At 57.3% G+C, this 18,906-nt stretch overlaps 1 protein-coding gene across 2 annotated transcripts; it reads left to right on the plus strand.

Annotated features, from left to right (window-relative positions):
• Window positions 1-4,212: 4,212 nt before the first annotated feature.
• On the plus strand, window positions 4,213-18,480 carry MAP3K6 (mitogen-activated protein kinase kinase kinase 6). 2 transcript variants are annotated; one of them, XM_074305671.1, is made up of 29 exons: window positions 4,213-4,560; window positions 7,524-7,663; window positions 8,484-8,507; window positions 8,777-8,967; window positions 9,115-9,283; window positions 9,645-9,751; window positions 10,222-10,389; window positions 10,539-10,651; window positions 10,823-10,982; window positions 11,060-11,210; window positions 11,296-11,403; window positions 11,706-11,755; window positions 11,893-11,988; window positions 12,369-12,450; window positions 12,534-12,667; window positions 12,808-12,935; window positions 13,234-13,370; window positions 14,306-14,411; window positions 14,527-14,684; window positions 14,776-14,968; window positions 15,038-15,173; window positions 15,422-15,581; window positions 15,906-16,091; window positions 16,439-16,544; window positions 16,751-16,916; window positions 17,010-17,119; window positions 17,341-17,423; window positions 17,946-18,022; window positions 18,182-18,480. In XM_074305671.1, exons 1-29 carry the CDS (start codon window positions 4,248-4,250, stop codon window positions 18,243-18,245), a joined length of 3,816 nt encoding a protein of 1,271 aa, XP_074161772.1. In that variant the 5' UTR covers window positions 4,213-4,247; the 3' UTR covers window positions 18,246-18,480. The 2 variants fall into 2 exon arrangements, with proteins under 2 accessions (XP_074161772.1, XP_074161773.1); XM_074305672.1 differs by lacking the exons at window positions 16,439-16,544; window positions 17,010-17,119; window positions 17,341-17,423; window positions 17,946-18,022; window positions 18,182-18,480 and having other exon boundaries at window positions 16,751-16,857.
• The last annotated feature ends 426 nt before the right edge of the window (window positions 18,481-18,906 follow it).

Here is an 18,906-nt window from a genome sequence, read left to right on the forward strand (position 1 = left end):
GTCTAATCTGGAGCCTATGAACATAAAGATATTCAGACAGACACACAGATACATAGATAGGCACACATAGATAGATAGATAGATAGATAGATAGATAGATAGATAGATAGATAGATAGATAGATGAGAGAGATAATAGATAGATAGATAGATGGATAGATAGATAGATAGATAGATAGATAGATAGATAGATAGATAGATGAGAGAGATAATAGATAGATAGATAGATGGATAGATAGATAGATAGATAGATAGATAGATAGATGAGAGAGATAATAGATAGATAGATAGATGGATAGATAGATAGATAGATAGATAGATAGATAGATAGATAGATAGATGAGAGAGATAATAGATAGATAGATAGATAGATAGATAGATAGATGGATAGATAGATAGATAGATGAGAGAGATAATAGATAGATAGATAGATGGATAGATAGATAGATAGATAGATAGATAGATAGATAGATAGATAGATGAGAGAGATAATAGATAGATAGATAGATAGATAGATAGATAGATGGATAGATAGATAGATAGATGGATAGATAGATAGATGAGAGAGATAATAGATAGATAGATAGATAGATAGATAGATAGATAGATAGATAGATAGATAGATGAGAGAGATAATAGATAGATAGATAGATGGATAGATAGATAGATAGATAGATAGATAGATAGATAGATAGATAGATGAGAGAGATAATAGATAGATAGATAGATAGATAGATAGATAGATGGATAGATAGATAGATAGATGGATAGATAGATGAGAGAGATAATAGATAGATGGATAGATAGATAGATAGATGGATAGATAGTTGGATGAATGTTGTGTCCTTTCAATCATGTCCAAACTTTGTAACCCCATTTGGGGTTTTCTTGGCAAAGACATTAGAGTGGTTTGCCATTTCCTTCTCCAGCTCATTTTACAGATAAAGAAACTGAGGCAAATAGTGTTAAGTGACTTGCCCAAGGTCATACACCTAGTAAGCATCTGAGGAAGATGGGTCTTTCTGATTTTAGGCCTCCTTTATTTATGTGGGTAACATTTATCAACATCCACCATGTTACAAATCAAAATATCTTAGTATCATCATGGAAATAATTTTGACTTTGTAGACTTCCCAGAAGTCTCAAGAAGCACTGTTAGATCTAAGGAGGGAAGAATAAAAGATTGCAATAGTGAGCACTCAGTTAAAATTTGGAAAGAAATTTGTAATGGACTTAAATAGTACAGTTGTATGACTTTGTTGGCAGCTACAGAGAACGCTGGGCCTTAAATTAGAAAAACTCACCTTCCTGAGCTCAAATTTGGCCTCAGATACTTCCTAGCTATGTAAGAGCCTGAATAAGTCACTTCACCCCATTTACTTCAGTTTTCTCATCTGTAAAATGAGCTGGAGAAGGAAATGGCAAACAAGTTTAGTATCTTTGCTAAGAAAACCCGAAATGGGATCAAGAAGACTTGGACTACTGAACAACAAAAATAAATAAAAGCCCTTTGGAGTAGTTCCTTAAAAATTGAGACCAAATAATTTGAGGACCACTATTCTGTACCATTCTCCTTCTCTTCTCAACTAGCTCATGAAGTAGCTAGATGACATGCTGGATGACATGTTGGAAAAACTTGAATTCAAATCTGGCCTCAGATACTTACTAGCTGTGTGACCCTGGGCAAGTCACTTCACCTTGTTTGCCTCAGTTTCCTGATCTGTAAAATATGCTGGAGAAGGAAATGGCAAAAAAAAAAAAAAAAAAAAAAAAAAGGATCTCTGCCAAGATAACCCCAAATGGGGTCATAAAGAGTCGGACTGAAAATAACTGAATACACTAGTGTTCAATAGCCCTGAAGCAGAAGTAGAAGAGCAATTTGGAAGTTGGTGCAGAGTTTGGGATCTGGAAAGGAACATGAATCAATATGACAAAGAAAAAAGGATTTGAACAGAAAGGAAAGTGTCCACATGAATTGGTTCCCTATGGCATAAAATTAGGGATAGAGGAAAATGAGACCAGAGCAGGAAAACAAGGCCAGTGGAGTGAGTAGACATAAGAAGGATGCGTGTTTAGTAGTGACGAGGCACAGAGATGGTAGATTAGAAGGTGACCATCAGGCAGAGGAGTCGCGTTATGGACTGTGGAGGTGGGACACTGGAAGGTACGGACATCCAGGGCACGACCATGCTGTGTATGGGCAAGATGGAATGGAGGACCAGGTCACGAAAGTTGAGGAGGATGAACCTGGAAGAAAGACTGTGTATTGAAGTCTCCAAGTATGAGAGCAGGGAGTTGGGGTGAAAAAGAAGCCCATGAGTCCTGTCGGTATTAACTGCCCCCCTTGAAAAAGGGGCAGCTAGATGGTGCAGTACATTAGAGCATGGCTCTGGAGTCAGGAGGACCCGAGTTCAAATTCGACCTCAGACATTTAACACTTACTATCTGTGTGACCCTGGTAAACACTTGACCCCAATTCACTAACACCCCCCAAAGAAAAGACATGAGGAGAAAGTGATCTGGAAAGCTGACAGAAAAGATGGAACCAGGGCAGCACAGATAGTGGGTGACTCTTGAAGGAGAAAAGGAGAAGTTGGTGCTTAGTGGGGGAAAGGGGAAGATTTGGAAATAGCAGGGAGGAGAACAGAGCGTGTCTCCACCTCCTGGTTCAGGGTGAGTGTCCGGGAGGAGATGGGGACCTGATTGATGAGAGAAGGTCCGGGGGAAGGAAACCCGGGATGCATTTTTCTGAGGAGTGGGGGAGACAGGGTTTCTGTAACAACACAGAATATAAGAAGTCCCATAGGAAGAATGGCTTAGAAAGAGGGAGAACATGATGGAATGTGTCCCCCCAACTGTTGATCATAAAACTGTGCGGGAGGTCCGAGTGTTTGTTGAATAAATGGCTCCCCTCTCCTCCCCCGTCCCCCCCGCGGACACATTCCCCAACTCTCCTCCCAGGCAGATATTTTCTCCGGGGAGGGAGAGGAAGCTACAGTTGGCAGCCAGCCTAGAGGGCGGGGAGATCAGCCCTGGCCAGGGTGGGCAGTGCCCTACACAGTGCCTGGTTTGGGGATTCGGGGGGAGGAAACATGAGCCCGCCCCGGCGCCGCCCAGCCAGCAGAATGCCAGAACAGGGTGGAGCTATCCTGCCTGATTTCCCAGTTCCGGTGCCCCAACAGGAGGGTAGGGGCTGGTTTCTCCGGGACGCCTGGGACACGCCCTGCGCCCTCCCCCACCAGCACCTGTCTGCCCCCGCACACCCACAGCTCCCTTTCCCTTCCAAAGGATGTGCATGCGACACCCGAGGAGGCAGCGAGGTGCCTCCTGAAACAAAGACAAAACCCCGAGATCTGAGTCGGATCTGGGTTAAAACTCTCCCCCGGCTTAGTCTCTCACTTAACCGGGCCCCTCACACTCACAGGATTGTAGGGAAATTTACAGAGGAGAGAGTACGAGAGACCAGCACACAGTAGGCGCATAATATATGTACTCTGACTCTTTATCATCCTCATCATCATAACGGCATTTCCGTAGCCTTGAAGAGCACTTTCCGTGTGTATCATCTCACTTGATAATCCCAGCACTCCGAGGTAAATGCTATTATTATCCCGATTTTACAAATGAGGAAACTGAGGCTGAGATTAAGTGATCGGGATCTCCAGGCTAGGTGAAGAAATGAGCCTGCAGTCGGGAAGACACGAGTTCAAATGCAGACACTTATCTTGGGCTAGTCATTTAACCTCAATTTCCTCTCCTGTAGAAAGGGGACAGCACCTCCCTCCCAGGGTCTTTCTGGGATCTGAGTATATTGTGAGCGCTGTATACATCTCAGCTACGGGGTGAGGCAGGTTCCGAGTTCAGGGTTCGGGACTGACGGGGGAGGGGGAGGTCTCACTGCTCGCCAACATCCGCCAGTGGGGCGCGGGGGCGCGGGAGAGGTCCAGGCCGAGCCTGATCTCGGAGGGCACTGAGGAGCCCGGAAAGGCACTGACTTGGCTAAGGAGAGCGAGCAAGGAAAGGAACAAGCCGGAGCGCGGACTCGCCCCTTCCACGGCCCCTCCCCCTCTGGTAGGTCGGCACCCTCGAGTCTCCAGCCCACGGGTGTCCCGGGCACGAGGCCCGGAGTCCGGGCGGGGCGGGGCGGAGCCGCGGGGCGGAGCCGCGGGGCGGGGCCGGCCCCCACGTGAGAGCAGCAGCAAAGCGGGGAGCTGAAGCCACAGCGCGGCCGCCGGCCTGAGGTGCGGGATGGCCGGCCCGGGCCACCGGGGCCCGGAGCGCGCCGGGAGCTGCTGGCAGGACCCGCTGGCCATGGCGCTGAGTCCCGCGAGGCCGCCGGCCCCCGGCCGGGGCTGGGGGCGGACTCGGCCACTTAGTGTGGTCTACGTGCTGACCCGGGAGCCCGAGGCCGAGGCCGAGGTCGAACCACTGCCCCTGCGCTGCCTCCGCGACGCTTGCGCCCAGTTGCCCGGGCCGCGCCCGGCGCCGCAGCTGCGCACGTTGCCCTTTGGGACCGTGGCGCTGGGCGAGCCCGCCGCGCTAGACGCCTTCTACAACGCCGGTGAGTAAGCCAGGAGCGGGCGGGGAAGCAGTGCCCTGGGGGCGGGGCATGGCCGGGGCGGGGTTAAGAGGGCAGGGCCGGAGGCGGGGTTAAGAATGGCGGGATTCAGGGGAAAAACCTAGAAGAGCCGGAAGGTCAGAGGAGGGGAAGGCGAGGGCGGGGCCTGTAGCCTAGGGCGGGGCTAAGAGGGATAGGACTCCAGGCTTAGAAAACAGAATGGGCAGGGCAAGGTAAGAGCCAAGAGGGTAGATTTAAAGGATAGGCGGTAGAAGGGAAGGCGGGGCCTTCGGACTCTGAGGGCGGGGCTACAGAGGAGGGACTGCAGTAGGAGTGGATGAGCAGGGCCTAGAAGGCACACTTGGGGCAGGAGGATCAAGAAGCTGCATTCGAGGGATAGAAGTGGGACAAAAAGTGAAGTGGGTGGAACTCAGGGGATTGCTCAAGAAGATAGAGAGGAGAGCTGGGGCAGCGTTATAAAAAGCAGCCTAAAGGTGGGGGACACCCCCCCCTCCCCCCCCCCCCCCCCCCCGCTGAAGGACTGGTTTAGAGAAGAGTGGGTGGGGCTTAGAAGGGTGGCGACTTTAAAGGGGCGGGGCTCAAAGGTAGAAAACAAGCATCATTGTGTGAGGGGCATGGCTTAGAAAGAGGTGTGTCTATAAACACCTATCAAAGGAACCTCAAGGGATAACAACCTAGGAGAGGCGGGCTCAGAATTTGGGGGTGGGGCTAATGAGGAAATGAAGCCTAGGGGCGGAGCCAAGAACCAGACACTCCAGGATGGGGGGGGAGGGAGGTTAGAAGGGTGGAGCCTCGGGGCGGGGTTCGGGGGCAGGACCCACTCTGTAGCTTAGGTTATGGGCTGTCAGAACTCTTACCCTGAGTCAGCTCCAACTGCTCTAGGTTTGGAAACCAGCTTGGCTGTTCCCCGAAGGCCTTTCCATGGAATCATTGTTTAAAAATGGCTTTTCCACCGCAAGGGGACAGATATACTGCGAACGCTTCAATTCTGTTAAACAAATCCTTATTAAGCAGCTTCGGGCCCTACGCCGAGAGAAGGGCACCGAGTGACCCTCGGCCGCAGTCCTGGCAGGGGGATGGGCCCAGCGTGGGGGTTGGGGGCGGGGCGTTGGAGGACACTGCTCCTTCCAAGGAGACACCTTCCCCCTAAAACCGGGATCGTGCTCGTGGGCTTCCGCCTGCAGGGAGCGTCCTGTCTGAGGCTCAGAGCCCTGGGACCTGAAGGGTCAGGACCCCAGAACTGGGATGAGAGGCTGGGAATCCTGGCTCCCCGCCCAGAGCCCTGCTCCCAGGGCCACGCCCCGGCTTCCAGCTGGGCTTCCTGATGGGAAGAGGCGGCCTCTTGCACAACCTCGGGAAGGGGCTGACAGCGGGGAAGGGAGGGGCCCTGGAACCCGGAGCTGGGGTTGGCTTTTCTCTTCTAGAAACTGCTTAGGTTAGACCAGATCATGTCTAGCTCTGTCTACCCCCCTCTGACCCCGTTACAAGATTCCTCCTGGTTCTAAGATTCTGTATTCTAAAGTCCCGCCCCACTCAACAGTCAAAGACCCCTCCAGGCTCTGACCTCCCGGGTTCTAAGGGCCCTCCCAGCTCTGACCTCCTGGGTTCTAAGGGCCCTCCCAGCTCTGACCTCCCGGGTTCTAAGGGCCCTCCCAGCTCTGACCTCCCGGGTTCTAAGGGCCCTCCCACCTCTGACCTCCCGGGTTCTAAGGGCCCTCCCGGCTCTGACCTCCCGGGTTCTAAGGGCCCTCCCGGCTCTGACCTCCCGGGTTCTAAGGGCCCTCCCGGCTCTGACCTCCCGGGTTCTAAGGGCCCTCCCGGCTCTGACCTCCCGGGTTCTAAGGGCCCTCCCGGCTCTGACCTCCCGGGTTCTAAGGGCCCTCCCGGCTCTGACCTCCCGGGTTCTAAGGGCCCTCCCGGCTCTGACCTCCCGGGTTCTAAGGGCCCTCCCGGCTCTGACCTCCCGGGTTCTAAGGGCCCTCCCGGCTCTGACCTCCCGGGTTCTAAGGGCCCTCCCGGCTCTGACCTCCCGGGTTCTAAGGGCCCTTCCCGGCTCTGACCTCCCAGGTTCTAAGGGCCCTCCCGGGTTCTAAGGGCCCTCCCAGCTCTGACCTCCCGGGTTCTAAGGGCCCTCTCAGCTCTGACCTCCCGGGTTCTAAGGGCCCTCCCGGCTCTGACCTCCCGGGTTCTAAGGGCCCTCCCGGGTTCTAAGGGCCCTCCCAGCTCTGACCTCCTGGGTTCTAAGGGCCCTCCCAGCTCTGACCTCCTGGGTTCTAAGGGCCCTCCCAGCTCTGACATCCCGGGTTCTAAGGGCCCTCCCAGCTCTGACATCCTGCCATCTAAGGGCCCTCCCAGCTCTGACCTCCTGGGTTCTAAGGGCCCTCCCAGCCTGACATCCTGGGTTCTAAGGGCCCTCCCAGCTCTGACATCCTGCCATCTAAGGGCCCTCCCAGCTCTGACCTCCTGGGTTCTAAGGGCCCTCCCAGCTCTGACATCCCGGGTTCTAAGGGCCCTCCCAGATCTGACCTCCTGGGTTCTAAAGTCCAGTGCCAATTAATTCCCCTTTTTTACCCCTTTGTGGGAATCTGGGGAATGAGCTGGGAAAGTCTCTCCCTGTTCTTGTCTTTCCTGGGAGAATCCACATTTCCTCTACCCAGGAAGTTCGGGCAGTTCGGGGAGACAGCCAGGCTCAGAAGCCAGGGGCAGTGGCAGGGGTCGGGGAGGGGCAGTAGCCCACCTACTCTCTGAGGGAAGGCTGTGAGGACCAAGCCTGAGGTTGGGGGCAGAGGTTTGACAACATCATTTCTTCCCTAGGTCTGACCTGACTCCTTTCTTGAGTTTTTTTTTTACTTTCTCCCCACATTTGTCACCTTCACACCCTGCGGGGGGGTCCCTGGAGAATGATCCTCCACATCCCTTACTCCGCTCTCTCCTGCCGCTCCCAGATGTGGTTGTGCTGGAAGTGAGTGGCTCCCTGGGCCAGCCCTCCTTGTTCTACCACCTTGGAGTGAGGGAGAGTTTCAGCATGACCAACAACGTGCTTCTCTGTGCCCAGGCAGACCTGCCTGACCTCCAGGCCCTCAGGGTAGGTGGGGGTGAAAGGTCCAGAAGGACCTCGGACAAACCACTCCTTCACAAGCTGCATTACCCCCCCATGAGACTCGGGGAAGTTCAAGTCAAGTCCCCAAGCAATTATTAAGCGCTTACTGTGTGCTATTGGGTAGTCTATTGGGTTTTGAGGCTAACTCCTGCTCCCACCCCAGTCACCACCTTTACCATTTTGGAGGAGTGTCCATCTTCTTCCTGATCAGTAAAAGGAGAGGCGTGGCTTGTGAGCTCCTTGAGGGCGGGCGCTTTCACCTTTGACTTTGTACCCGAGGCTTAGTGCTTGACTTAAGGGCTTGTCAGGGCTTCTTGCCTGAAGATTGCTGAGGTCTCTCACAACTCTGACGAAATTCTGGGACCTGGGCTCTCTCTAGGCCTCAGTTTCCCTTTAATAATAATAATCATTAACATTTATGTCGATTTTAAAATTTGATCTCTACAACAACTCTGCTATTATCCCCATTTTCCTGATGAGGATTGAGTGATTTATCTCAACTTAGGCCCCTTAGCAAGGTCTCTGAAAGCAGGATTTGAACCCGGACTTCCTGCCTCCGAGTCTAGCACTCTTGTCCACTGGGCCGCCCCTTTGTGACAAAGGGGGCAAGGGGTAGACCTGTATGAGCAGAGGGCTGACCTCCAGCTCCCTCCAGCTCTCGATCCCCGTAGGAGCTGAATGTCCCCCGGAGTTTTGGGGAGAATGGCTCAGGCCGAGCAGCTGGGGTCCCTCTGGCTGCCCTGTGTGCTTGTGTGCCTGGGTGGGCAGGAGGCCAGCCCATTCACTCACTCCTTTCTCCCTGCAGGAAGACGTCTTTCAGAAAAACGCTGTGAGTAGAGTCGGAGCTTCCTTCCCTGGCCCAGACCTCAGTCCAGCCCGGCCCCCAGTCCCCTTTTCCCCCGTTTTGTGCCCCTCCCCAGGCCTCTCCAGACACACGCACACATAACCCGTGTGCACGCGTCCCTCAGCCACTTTCCAGTCTGTGGTTCTTGGCTTTGGTTCGCTCCGCCCAGGCCGTCCCGACCCACAGCCAAGGGGCAGACATGGGTGCCACTGGAGGGGAGCCGGGCCCCCCTCATTGCTGGGGCTCCTTTGCAGGACTGTATGGGGGGCTACACCTTCATCCCCTACATGGTGACGGGCCAAGGACGGGTCCTGTGTGGCGATGCAGGTGTCATGAAGGGGCTGGCAGAGGGCTTGTTCCAGTCGGGGGCAGGCTCCGAGACCCTCCTTAGCCCCCTGGTGGGCAGGCTTGTGCGCCTGCTGGAAGCTGTGCCCACCACCTCCTGGTACCTCGGGTGGAGATGGCAGGGAGGGCTGGGAGGAAGAGGGACTGAGGCATTGGGAGGGAAGGCCCGGAGGGCCATGAGCCTGGGGTGCCGGGGAGGTGGGAGATGGGCGGAGACCATGGGAGGTCACCCATCTCCTTCACCCAGTGGCTACTTCCGGGAGACCATGCGCAGGGACATCCGCCGGGTGCGGGAGCACTTCTCTGGGGACCAGCTTCGGCATGAGCTGGGGCGGCTGCAGAAACGGCTGGACAGCGTGGAGCTGCTGACCCCTGACATCATCATGACCCTGCTCCTCTCCTACCGGGACGTGCAGGTGTGCCCGTACTGCGCCACTTCTGGGAGACTTTACAGCTCGTGTCATCCACGCTGAGGGATTTTAGGATGGCAGCCCATTTTACAGAGAAGGAAACTGAGGCGGGGTGATGCAAGGGAAAGCGCCCTGGCTTCTGAGTCAGAGAACCTTACTCAGTGCAGTCCCAATCCCACCTCTGACTGTACAAGTCACTTCTCTTTGTCAGTTCTCCCCCCATTTCCCTCCCCAAGTCAGAGCCAGGCCCCCAGGCCAGCCTTCTTCCCATGTCATGTAGGAGGTGATGTGCAGGCTCATGGAGAAAGGATCCTCCCAATGTGGGGGAGGGAGGGGCTACCATCTCTCTCTGCCCTCTCCCCCTCAGGACTATGGGGCCATCATCTCCCTGGTGGAGACGCTGCAGGCCCTGCCCACCTGTGACCTGGCCGAACAGCACAACATCTGTTTCCACTACACCTTTGCCCTCAACCAGTAAGGTCCAGAGGCTGGGGGAGGGAAGGTGTGGGAGTCCTGGGCTCCAGGGCCGACAGGGAGGGGTGCGGGTCGGGGAGTCTCGGGTTCAATGGGAAGAACCTGCACTGGGGAGCAGGAGCACCGGGCTCAAATTCCATCGTGGCTGAGCCCTACTTACTGACTCAAGACAAAGTGCCCTCAGCCGCCATAGATCAGCGAATGAGGGGACAGGAGTAGATGAATCCAGTTCCAAATCTAGAATCCTGTAATAGAACAGTGAGGGAGGGGCCTGGGCAGGTGCTGGGGGAGATGCTCTTGGGCAAGTCCTGGGGGAGAGGCCCCTGGGCAGGAGGTGAGGGAGATGCCCCCAGGTGGAGGTGAGGGAGATGCCCTTGGGCAGGCCTTGGGGGAGAGGCCCCTGGTGGAGGCTGACTGAGGCTGAAGGGGCCCAGGTACCGCTGCCCAGGACCTCCTCTCCTTGGCTCCAGGAGGAACAGGCCTGGGGACAGAGACAAGGCCCTCTCGGTGCTGCTGCCCCTGGTGCACAGCAGGACCGTGGCCCCCGACCTCTACTGCATGTGTGGCCGCATCTACAAGGACATGTTTATCGGCTCTGGCTTCACGGACACAGGCCACCGGGACCAGGCCTGTCACTGGTGAGAGCTGGCCCTCCTCCTGCCAGTCCCAGGGGCCTCTGGGAGCACTGGGGGGAGGATCATGGCCCTTTCAGTGTCCACCCTGGGTGACCCCCTGTGGGCTCAGCCACAGGCCCCCGCCCCCTCACCAGCCCTGCGTCTGCTGCCAGGTACAAAAAGGCCTTTGAGACTGAGCCCAGCCTTCACTCGGGGATCAACGCGGCCGTCCTCCTGCTGGCTGCTGGACACCAGTTTGAGGACTCAGATGAGCTCCGGCAGATAGGTGACTTGACCCGTCCCCCTGCCCCGAGAGAGACCCCTGACCCAGGGACAAGGCCAGCCCTTTCCCACATCCCCGGTGTGAGGAATGAGTCCCAGCCCTGGGGACACAGCAGAGGGGGGCAGGGGGCCCTGGGCAGGGTCCCCTCCCAGCCCAGTGTCTGCCCATGCTTAGGCCTGAAGCTGGGATGCCTGCTGGGCCGCAAAGGCAGCGTGGAGAAGATGCAGTATTACTGGGACGTGGGCTTCTACCTGGGTGCCCAGATCCTCGCCAATGACCCCGCGCAGGTGGCGCTGGCTGCCGAGCAGCTCTACAAGCTGAATGCCCCCCTCTGGTAGGTTCCAGGCTGAGGGAGGGGGGCGGGGGCCAACTCCCCGGGGCCCAGAGCCCAAGCTTGTCCTATGCCCGCAGGTACCTGGCCTCTGTCATGGAGACCTTCCTTCTCTACCAGCACTTCTGCCCGGCCTCCCTGCCCTCGGGGCCCGTGGGTCTCCGGGCCCTCTTCTGGCTCCGCTTCCTTCTACAGTCTTGCCAGCCCTTCGCCGCCACAGACGAATGCCCAGTACGGAGGAGGCAGACGTCGGGAGGGAGCTGGGGGGGGGCCGGGGCTGCTCCCGACCCAGGGTGAGCCCTCTCTCCCCCTCCAGGTGCTGATCCTGGAGCAGAACAAAGTGCTGCAGCCGGCCAGGCTTCGGGTGACCGAGGGGAGCCCCGGTGCGGCTGTGACCTTGAGCCTGCTAGAGTCTGAGACAGAGGTGGGGCTGCCCCCCCCAAACTCCCCGGTGTCCTGAGCCCTACCAAGTGCCGGGGGCCTGAAACCCTCCCTCCCCCATCGCCCTTCACCAGCCCCGCCCCACCCCCTCCTCTTTATCATGGACCTCTATTCCATCCAGACTAACCTACTCTTACACTTTGGGCCCAATCCATGCCCCCCCCAATCTCCTGAGCCCTTCCCTCCCCCATGGCCTGGAATCTCTTCCTCCCAGGCCTGTAGCCTAGAATCTTTCCTGCACCCCAGGACTCCCCACTCCCCCTAGACCAGTCCCCTCTCCCTCAGGCTGCCGGCTCTGGCTGGACCTTCCCTGAGGCTTCCATCCGGGGAGTCAGGTGAGATACTGGCCCCTTGATCCCCCTTCTCCTCGCTCCTGGCAGAGGACGCCCCGCTGGGGGAGGGCAGGGCTTCCCCCAGGGACTCTGGGGGACCCAAGCCCACCTTAGCCCCTTTCCCAACTCTCCCTGCCCAGCATCTCCAAGAGGGACGAGCGTTGCTGCTTCCTGTATGTGTTCCACACGGCCCAGGACTTCCAACTGGGCTTCTCGAGTCAGCAGTACTGCCAGTGGTGAGCCTGAGGGCCGGGGCTAACGGAGGGGTCCCCTTCTCACCAGGGGTCAGCCGAGGGGTGTGCTCGGTGACCTCACTGAGTCTGAACCGCCCTGGGAGGTGGGAGCGAGGGTCATGTGAGGAGGTGGGGGACAACCTAGCTGCCACACAGGGTGCTCCCAAATCTTAGTTATTATTAGTATATATAATCTTAAGTTATTGGAGCTGATGCCCTCCCTAGCCTGGGAACAGGGCCCTGGGTGGGAGGTAACTGAGGGTCTGAGAAAGGCTGGGTTCCCCAGCACTGCCCCCGTCTATCATGGAAAAAGCTGCCTCTGGCCAGGCCGGGTGGGAGCGGGTATAGGTGGAGGTCCAGAGGAGCTGGCTGGGTCCCCACAGGTTTTGCAAGCGGATCCAGGCCTTCGTGACCCAGCCAGTCTTGCCCGGAGACGAGGGCACAGCCACCAAGGAGGTGCTGGAGGTGAGGCCGCTGTGGGTGTGGTATGACCGGGCCCCTGGGGGAGGGGCTGAGGGGGCCCGCTGACCCTCCCTCCCCCGCCCCAGTTTGACTATGAGTACACAGAAACGGGGGAGCGTCTGGTCCTGGGCAAAGGCACCTACGGGGTGGTGTACGCCGGCCGGGACCTCAGCACCCAGGTGCGGATCGCCATCAAGGAGATCCCCGAGAGGGACAGCAGGTACCTGGGGCCTGGCTCTGGGGGGGCTGGCACGGACGGAGGCAGTGACCAAAAGACCCCTGTTGCACAGGGGGGCCATGCTGGGCCCGAGGCACAGGGCACTGCCCACAGCTGATACCGCGCTTCACCCCGGCCCCCAGGTTTTCCCAGCCCCTCCACGAGGAAATTGCCCTGCACAAGCGTTTGCGCCACAAGAACATCATTCAGTACCTGGGCTCCATCAGTCAGGCTGGCTTCCTCAAGATTTTCATGGAGGAGGTCCCCGGAGGTAGCTGGTTAAGGTTACAGGGCTTAGTGTGCCAGTGGGCACGGGGCTCTGGGGGCAGAAAGCTGGAGCAGGGGAACTGCGACGTGGGGCTGTGGGCTCAGGGATCTGGGTGTTAACTGTGGGCCAGAACATGGGGTGGGGGGAGGGGGGGAGCAGGGAGTCTGTGGACCCAGGACCAAGGGAGGTCACTGCTGTGGATCCGGAGCTCAGCAAGGGTCACGGGGAGGGGCCAGCAGGGACTGTGGGAGGAAGGTGGGAGATGCTCGATGGGGTCTGATAAATCCATCCCTGTGCACAGGCAGCCTGTCGTCCCTGCTGCGGGCTGTGTGGGGACCGCTTCAGGACAACGAGAGCACCATTAGCTACTACACCCGGCAGATCCTACAGGGCCTGAGCTATCTCCATGACAACCACATCATCCACCGTGACATCAAGGTGAGGCAGAGGCTGGGGAGAACCGTGTGCATGGGCTCTGCTGCTGGGGGGGGGGGCGGTTCACAGTGGTCAGGATGAGGGATAAGCGCCAGGAGGACTCATTAAGGACTGAGGGCAGCCTGCTGCAGGGCGACCCCATCACCATCTTGACCCACGAGCAGAGTTAAGGCTAGATGTTATGCTTGGGAACTTCCCAGGGGACCATGAGGCAGGCTCAAGGTCAAGGTCGGGGACTAGCTTCATTTGTCTGTGTCCAGGCACTTCGCCCAGCCTCGGGCACCCAGTAGGTGCTTAACAAGTGCTTTGGAAGTGACACAAATTAAATTGAAAATTACAAGACTGGGCAGGGGCTAAAACTGTGCTTAAGGATTGTAGGCCAAAGTGATTAAGATGCCAATGGGAGCCCCACAGGGGTCTCAAGTTTTTGAATTAAAAGACCAGGCTTGGGGGGATTGAAGGCTCCTGGGGGAGCGGTGGGCAGCCTCAGTGGAGCCACAGTACGGCCTGGTGATGCCCGGATGCCCAGAGCTTGGGAGGCGGCTCCTCAGCAGCAGTCAGATCCAAGGACACTGACGGACCAGGGCATCCAGCAGAGAGTGACTGGGGGAATGAGCAGGAGCACAGTAGGAGAGAAGGGACTGCGCACAGTCTTCCCATTTTATAGAATACAAAACTGAGGCCTTACTCCATGAATCTTTGATGAAGTGGGAGGGACAGAGAGGCACAGGGAGACAGAGGAGAGTCACTGGTGTGGGGGGGATGGGAAGGAGACAGGGGGTTTGTCTCTGGGGCAGGAGGGAAGGTGAGGGTGGGCCCAGGTTGGAGAGATCTGTCCCCTCCAGGGCTCCCAGAGCCCCTCCACAGAGGCAGGAGTCAGGCCTGGCCCTGGGGTTCCCCCCCCCCGCCCCTGATGGACACCCACGTTCTCTTTCCAGGGGGATAATGTTCTAATCAACACCTACAGTGGGCTGCTGAAGATCTCCGACTTTGGCACCTCCAAAAGGCTGGCGGGCATCACTCCCTGCACCGAGACCTTTACAGGTGAGACTCAGTGGGGGAAGGGAGGCCCTCTGGAGGCCTTGGGCTTGGGCCCTTCCTGGTCCAGGTGGTGCCCGTGGGAAGCCAAGCCTTTAGTCAGACTCCATCTGTCCCATAGGAACCCTGCAGTACATGGCCCCCGAGATCATTGACCAGGGCCCCCGGGGCTATGGAAAGGCGGCTGACATCTGGTCCTTGGGCTGCACTGTCATTGAGATGGCCACCGGACGCCCGCCCTTCCATGAGCTGGGCAGCCCCCAGGCCGCCATGTTCCAGGTACCCTCCTCCTTCAGGCCAGTGTGGGGTGAGCCGGGCTGGCCTGGGCGCGTTGCTGGCAGGCCCCAGTGACCTTGCCTACTCCCCCCAGGTGGGTATGTACAAGATCCACCCCCCAGTGCCCGGCGCCATGTCTGAGGAAGCCAGAGCCTTCATCCTGCGCACCTTTGAGCCTGAGCCCGAGCACCGGGCCAGCGCAGCCACCCTGCTGGGGGACCCTTTCTTGCAGCCTCGGCGTAAAGCCCGGAGCTCCACGTCACCCCAACACCCCTCTCACCCTACAGGTATGCCCTGGGCTGGTGGGGGTGGGGTGGGGCAGGGCAGAGCTCGGCCTGACGATGTCTGATCCCCAGGTGTCACGCCAGTCAGCCTAGCTTCCTCGGCTGGCCAGTCACAGACAGTGCCGTGCCCAGGAACCAATCCCCAAACCAGCCTTTTGCCCCCCACACGCTGCTTCAGTGAAGGAGGAGCCCTCAACAGCCAGCTCCGGTGAGGACTGTAGGCTGAGCGGGGAGGACGAGATACCTCTTCCCCAAGAGCTGGGAGTACAGGTCCCAAATCGGGCCCTTCTGGTCCACCCCATCCCCAGGGACCATTCCTGCACCTGGCACCAAGTGCTCCCTGGTGCCCAGAAATGTGTCTGCACCTTCCTGCTGGTGCAGTCCCCAGGGTTCCAGTGACTCGGGCCTAACCCATTCTGGAGGTACTTGGTGCCACCGTCCCCATGCCATGTTCAGGGTGCCCAAGGACTCTGCCACGGAGCAGACCTCATCTCCAGAGGAGACCCCGCAGCGGTCCCTGATGCGTAAGGAGAGTGAGCAGAGGGCTATGCTGGATCAAGTGCTCAGCCAGGAGCTGCCCACTATCGTGGAGGGCCTGCAGCGGGCGCTGGAGCAGGTAGGCACATGAAGTCCAGGGGCATCTGGAAGAGTGGGCAGTGTGGGAGAGCTTGATTCCACTTTCTCTGTCTCCAAATGAGAGCCTCTAGGGTCCTTTATCTCTAAGCCATCTTGTTTTGGGGGCACCACCCTCCCCTCCACTGCCCATATCCAGTCCATCCCAACCGCCTTTCACCAACCCTGCTAAGCCTTGGCTCTGAGACATCTGGACCTGGACCTGCCAAGGGAGATATTTCAAGGGCATCATCCCCTGGCTCTAGGCCGGGGCCCTGATGAGCTAACCCTGCTTTGCTTTCCTTCCCTCCCCTCTCTTCCTCCCTAGGGCCCCCCTGGGCCACACCTGAGCCGGGAGCAGGTAGCCCAGCTGGTGAGAGGCCTCCAGAGCTACATTTGCTCTTCCAGCCGCCGACATTTGGCCCAGGAGCTCCAGGCCCTGCAGGAGCAGCTTCAAGTCCTGGGGCACAGCGTGGGATTACTCCAGGGACCCCTTTTTGCTTTCCAGGATGCTGTGAGTGGGGATAAGGCTGAGGGGGACTTTCAAGCTGAACCACCCTAGGGCCTTTGGCCCGGAAGTCAATCCTGCCCATGGGGCACCACCTGAATCCCTGCTAAGATTGCTCCTGCTCACATGGGAAAAAAGACCAGTGTCCTCCTGACACAGGGAAACAATCTCCTTTGGCTCGAACTTCCCAAACCCCTCAGATCCTCCCCTGCTACTCCCCTGGATCTCATGCCTGCCCTCTCACCCACCTAGGACACAGTGGGCTCTCCTCCCAGTGCCTTGTTCAGCCCATCCCTAATCTCAATCTTCCCTTTGACTTCAGCTTTCTCTTCTCTGAAATAACCCCTCCCCAGGTGAAACGGGTCCTCCGGAGGCATGAAATCCGGCCCCACTGGATGTTTGCCTTGGATGGGCTGATGAGCCGGGCTGTGCGGGCAGCCCTGGCCGTGCTAGGGACAGGTTAGGCCTGAGCTGGGGCTCATGGGCACAGGGTTGTCACTGTGGGCGAGAGTAAAGGAGTGGATGTAGAGGAAGGGAAAAGAGACACATCTTCTGGCCCGGGGCCACAGCAAATGCTCCGGGCCAGGCTAGCATTGCCCTCCCTGGGGCCCTTTGCTCATGTCAAATACAAACTGGCTACTGTTGCCCATATCTTGTTTTTTCAGAGCTAAAGAAGCCAGCTGCAGGGGAACCTGAGGATGGCAGTGAGGAAGAAGAGCAGGAACCTGGGCAGAGGGGCGTGCCCCCCAGGAGGAGCCACTCAAGGGCACCTGACGAGGATCCCATACCCCTGATGGCACAACTGAGCCTCTTAAAGGCAGAGACAGGCAGGTGAGCACACTGACGGACACTGTCTGTCCCTTAGAGAAGTCAGTGGATGTATATAGGGCAATCAGGCCCTTCCCATCACCCCTTGTCTTTCAGACTCCTGGGACATCTGGCAGAGAAGGAGAGGCAGTGCCAAGCATTAGCCCTCAAGGCCCTGCAGTGTGTAGAGGAGACCTCAACTCTAACCTTAGGCTCTGGGCCTCCCGGTAACTGAGGGCACCAGCTTGGAGTGCCTGGGCGGGGAGGTGGGACACAGCACAAATGGGCTGGAATATGTCCCTCTGTGAGATAGCTGGCTAAGTAACAAGAATGATTCCAGTTTGCTGCTCTCCCAGATGCCATCTGACATTGGATTTTTGAGCCCAAGAGCAGGGAGGGGGGAGGTAGGGAGGAAGAGTCCGGGCTCATCAGGCCATTTCCCTTCCAGATAGCCCAGCAGCCTCCGCAGGGGACCCTGAGCTGACCCAGTGGCTGCAGCAGCTGGGAGTGGATTCAGGCACCATCCGGACAGTAAGCACAGAGGGATTTCTTCTTGTCCCTCTTCCTTTTTCTTGGACTGTCACAGCCTCTTGGAGCTGAGAGGGACCAGGTCCAGGTCTCATGGGATAGAATCATGGAAGAACCATGTTAAAGGGGGAGCAAGCACAGCCCCCCCCCCCCATTATCAGAGAGGAAGTAACTAGTCCAAGACCAGAACCCAAACCCAGAGCTCCAGATGAAGTTCTTCTGATTCTTTTTTGAGAAGGGAACCAAAGTCCGGACAGAGGCCCTGCCTGGCTGAGGACAGCCAGAGAGGAGGATCAGGACAGAATGGGGGCCCCAAGCCAGAGGTCTCCACCATTCTGGGCGGCGCATTTTGGCTTCAGTCTCTTTAAGGGCAAAGGGATGGGGACTCAAGGAAAGCGGACATTGTCTTGCACTCTCCAGGCCTCAGAGTCAGGGCTGTTATGGGGATAAACTGAGATAAGACACGGAAAGTGTTGTTGAAAGGTTGTAGGAAAACTAGCCATTGTCTTCTTCTCTTGCCCCCAGCTCTTGAACCACGGCTTCACGTTGCCCATGCTCCTCACCTGTGCCAGTCGAGATGACCTTGTTTATACTCGGATCAGGTACCTTCCCTGATTTATTCAGGCACAAAGTTGACAGAGGACCCCTTTCCCTCTCTGACCACAGCTTCCCCGCACCCTTCACGCTGGTCAGCCAGGCCCTCCCACCTAAGGTGGGGGGAGAGTGGGCTGTGCTTACTGAACCTACCCCTCTCTCCCAAGAGGTGGAATGGTATGCCGAATCTGGAGAGCCATCATGGTCCAGAGGGCCGTGCTAGTGCCCTAGCCCCCTGCCTCAAGCTCAGGATGCAGGGGGCACAAAAACAGACCCACGGACGTCATGGCAGCAGGTGGCCATCCATGCCGAGGCCCAGAAGCTAGGGCTTCCCCGCAGGGAGCAGAGGACCCTTCCTCCCCAAAGTGTGCTCGTGGTAGCTGAAGAGACACAGGAAGGACGGCCCAGGGGAGGGCTTGGCCCAGGGCCCTGACCATGTTAGAACATTAAAGAGCATACTTTTGTAGATTTGTGTCTGTCACTACTACGGGGTCCCTGGATGTCTCCATCGACATCTCCCCATCCACCTGGCTGGGAGCCGGGTCTGTATTTGTTTTTGATTCTATGTCCCATGTCTAATGCAAAATGTATTTCTGGAGCCCTCCCTAAGGACGAAACACCGGGGATACAGAGAAAGAAGCAGCTGTCCCTGCTCTCGGGGACAATGGGGGGAGATGGTGGGACACGTGCACAGAAGTAGTCAAGGAGGGACAGTCCCAGCAGACCAGAGCCAGAGGCCAGAAGGCAGAGGAGGCACTTGTGGCTGAGAGCAGAAGAGGACAGCGGCAAAGGCTGTCCCCGTGGCCAACCTCTCCAAAGTGACCGAGTTTGAGCATGGAGATCCAACCCCCCCGGGACTCTCCTGCCCCTCACAAAGGGTGCAGGAAGCAGA

This window comes from Sminthopsis crassicaudata, chromosome 3 (assembly GCF_048593235.1).
Source record: "Sminthopsis crassicaudata isolate SCR6 chromosome 3, ASM4859323v1, whole genome shotgun sequence".
Taxonomy (NCBI): Eukaryota; Metazoa; Chordata; class Mammalia; order Dasyuromorphia; family Dasyuridae; genus Sminthopsis; species Sminthopsis crassicaudata.

What these genes read in the sequence shown, in the direction of transcription:
- MAP3K6 (XM_074305671.1), top strand. Translation starts at nt 4,248, where the DNA reads ATGGCCGGCCCGGGCCACCGGGGCCCGGAGCGCGCCGGGAGCTGCTGG. An exon ending in GCTGTGCCCACCACCTCCTG is followed by an intron (nt 8,968 to 9,114) that starts GTACCTCGGGTG and finishes TCCTTCACCCAG; the next exon opens with TGGCTACTTCCGGGAGACCA. An exon ending in AAGCTGAATGCCCCCCTCTG is followed by an intron (nt 10,983 to 11,059) that starts GTAGGTTCCAGG and finishes CTATGCCCGCAG; the next exon opens with GTACCTGGCCTCTGTCATGG.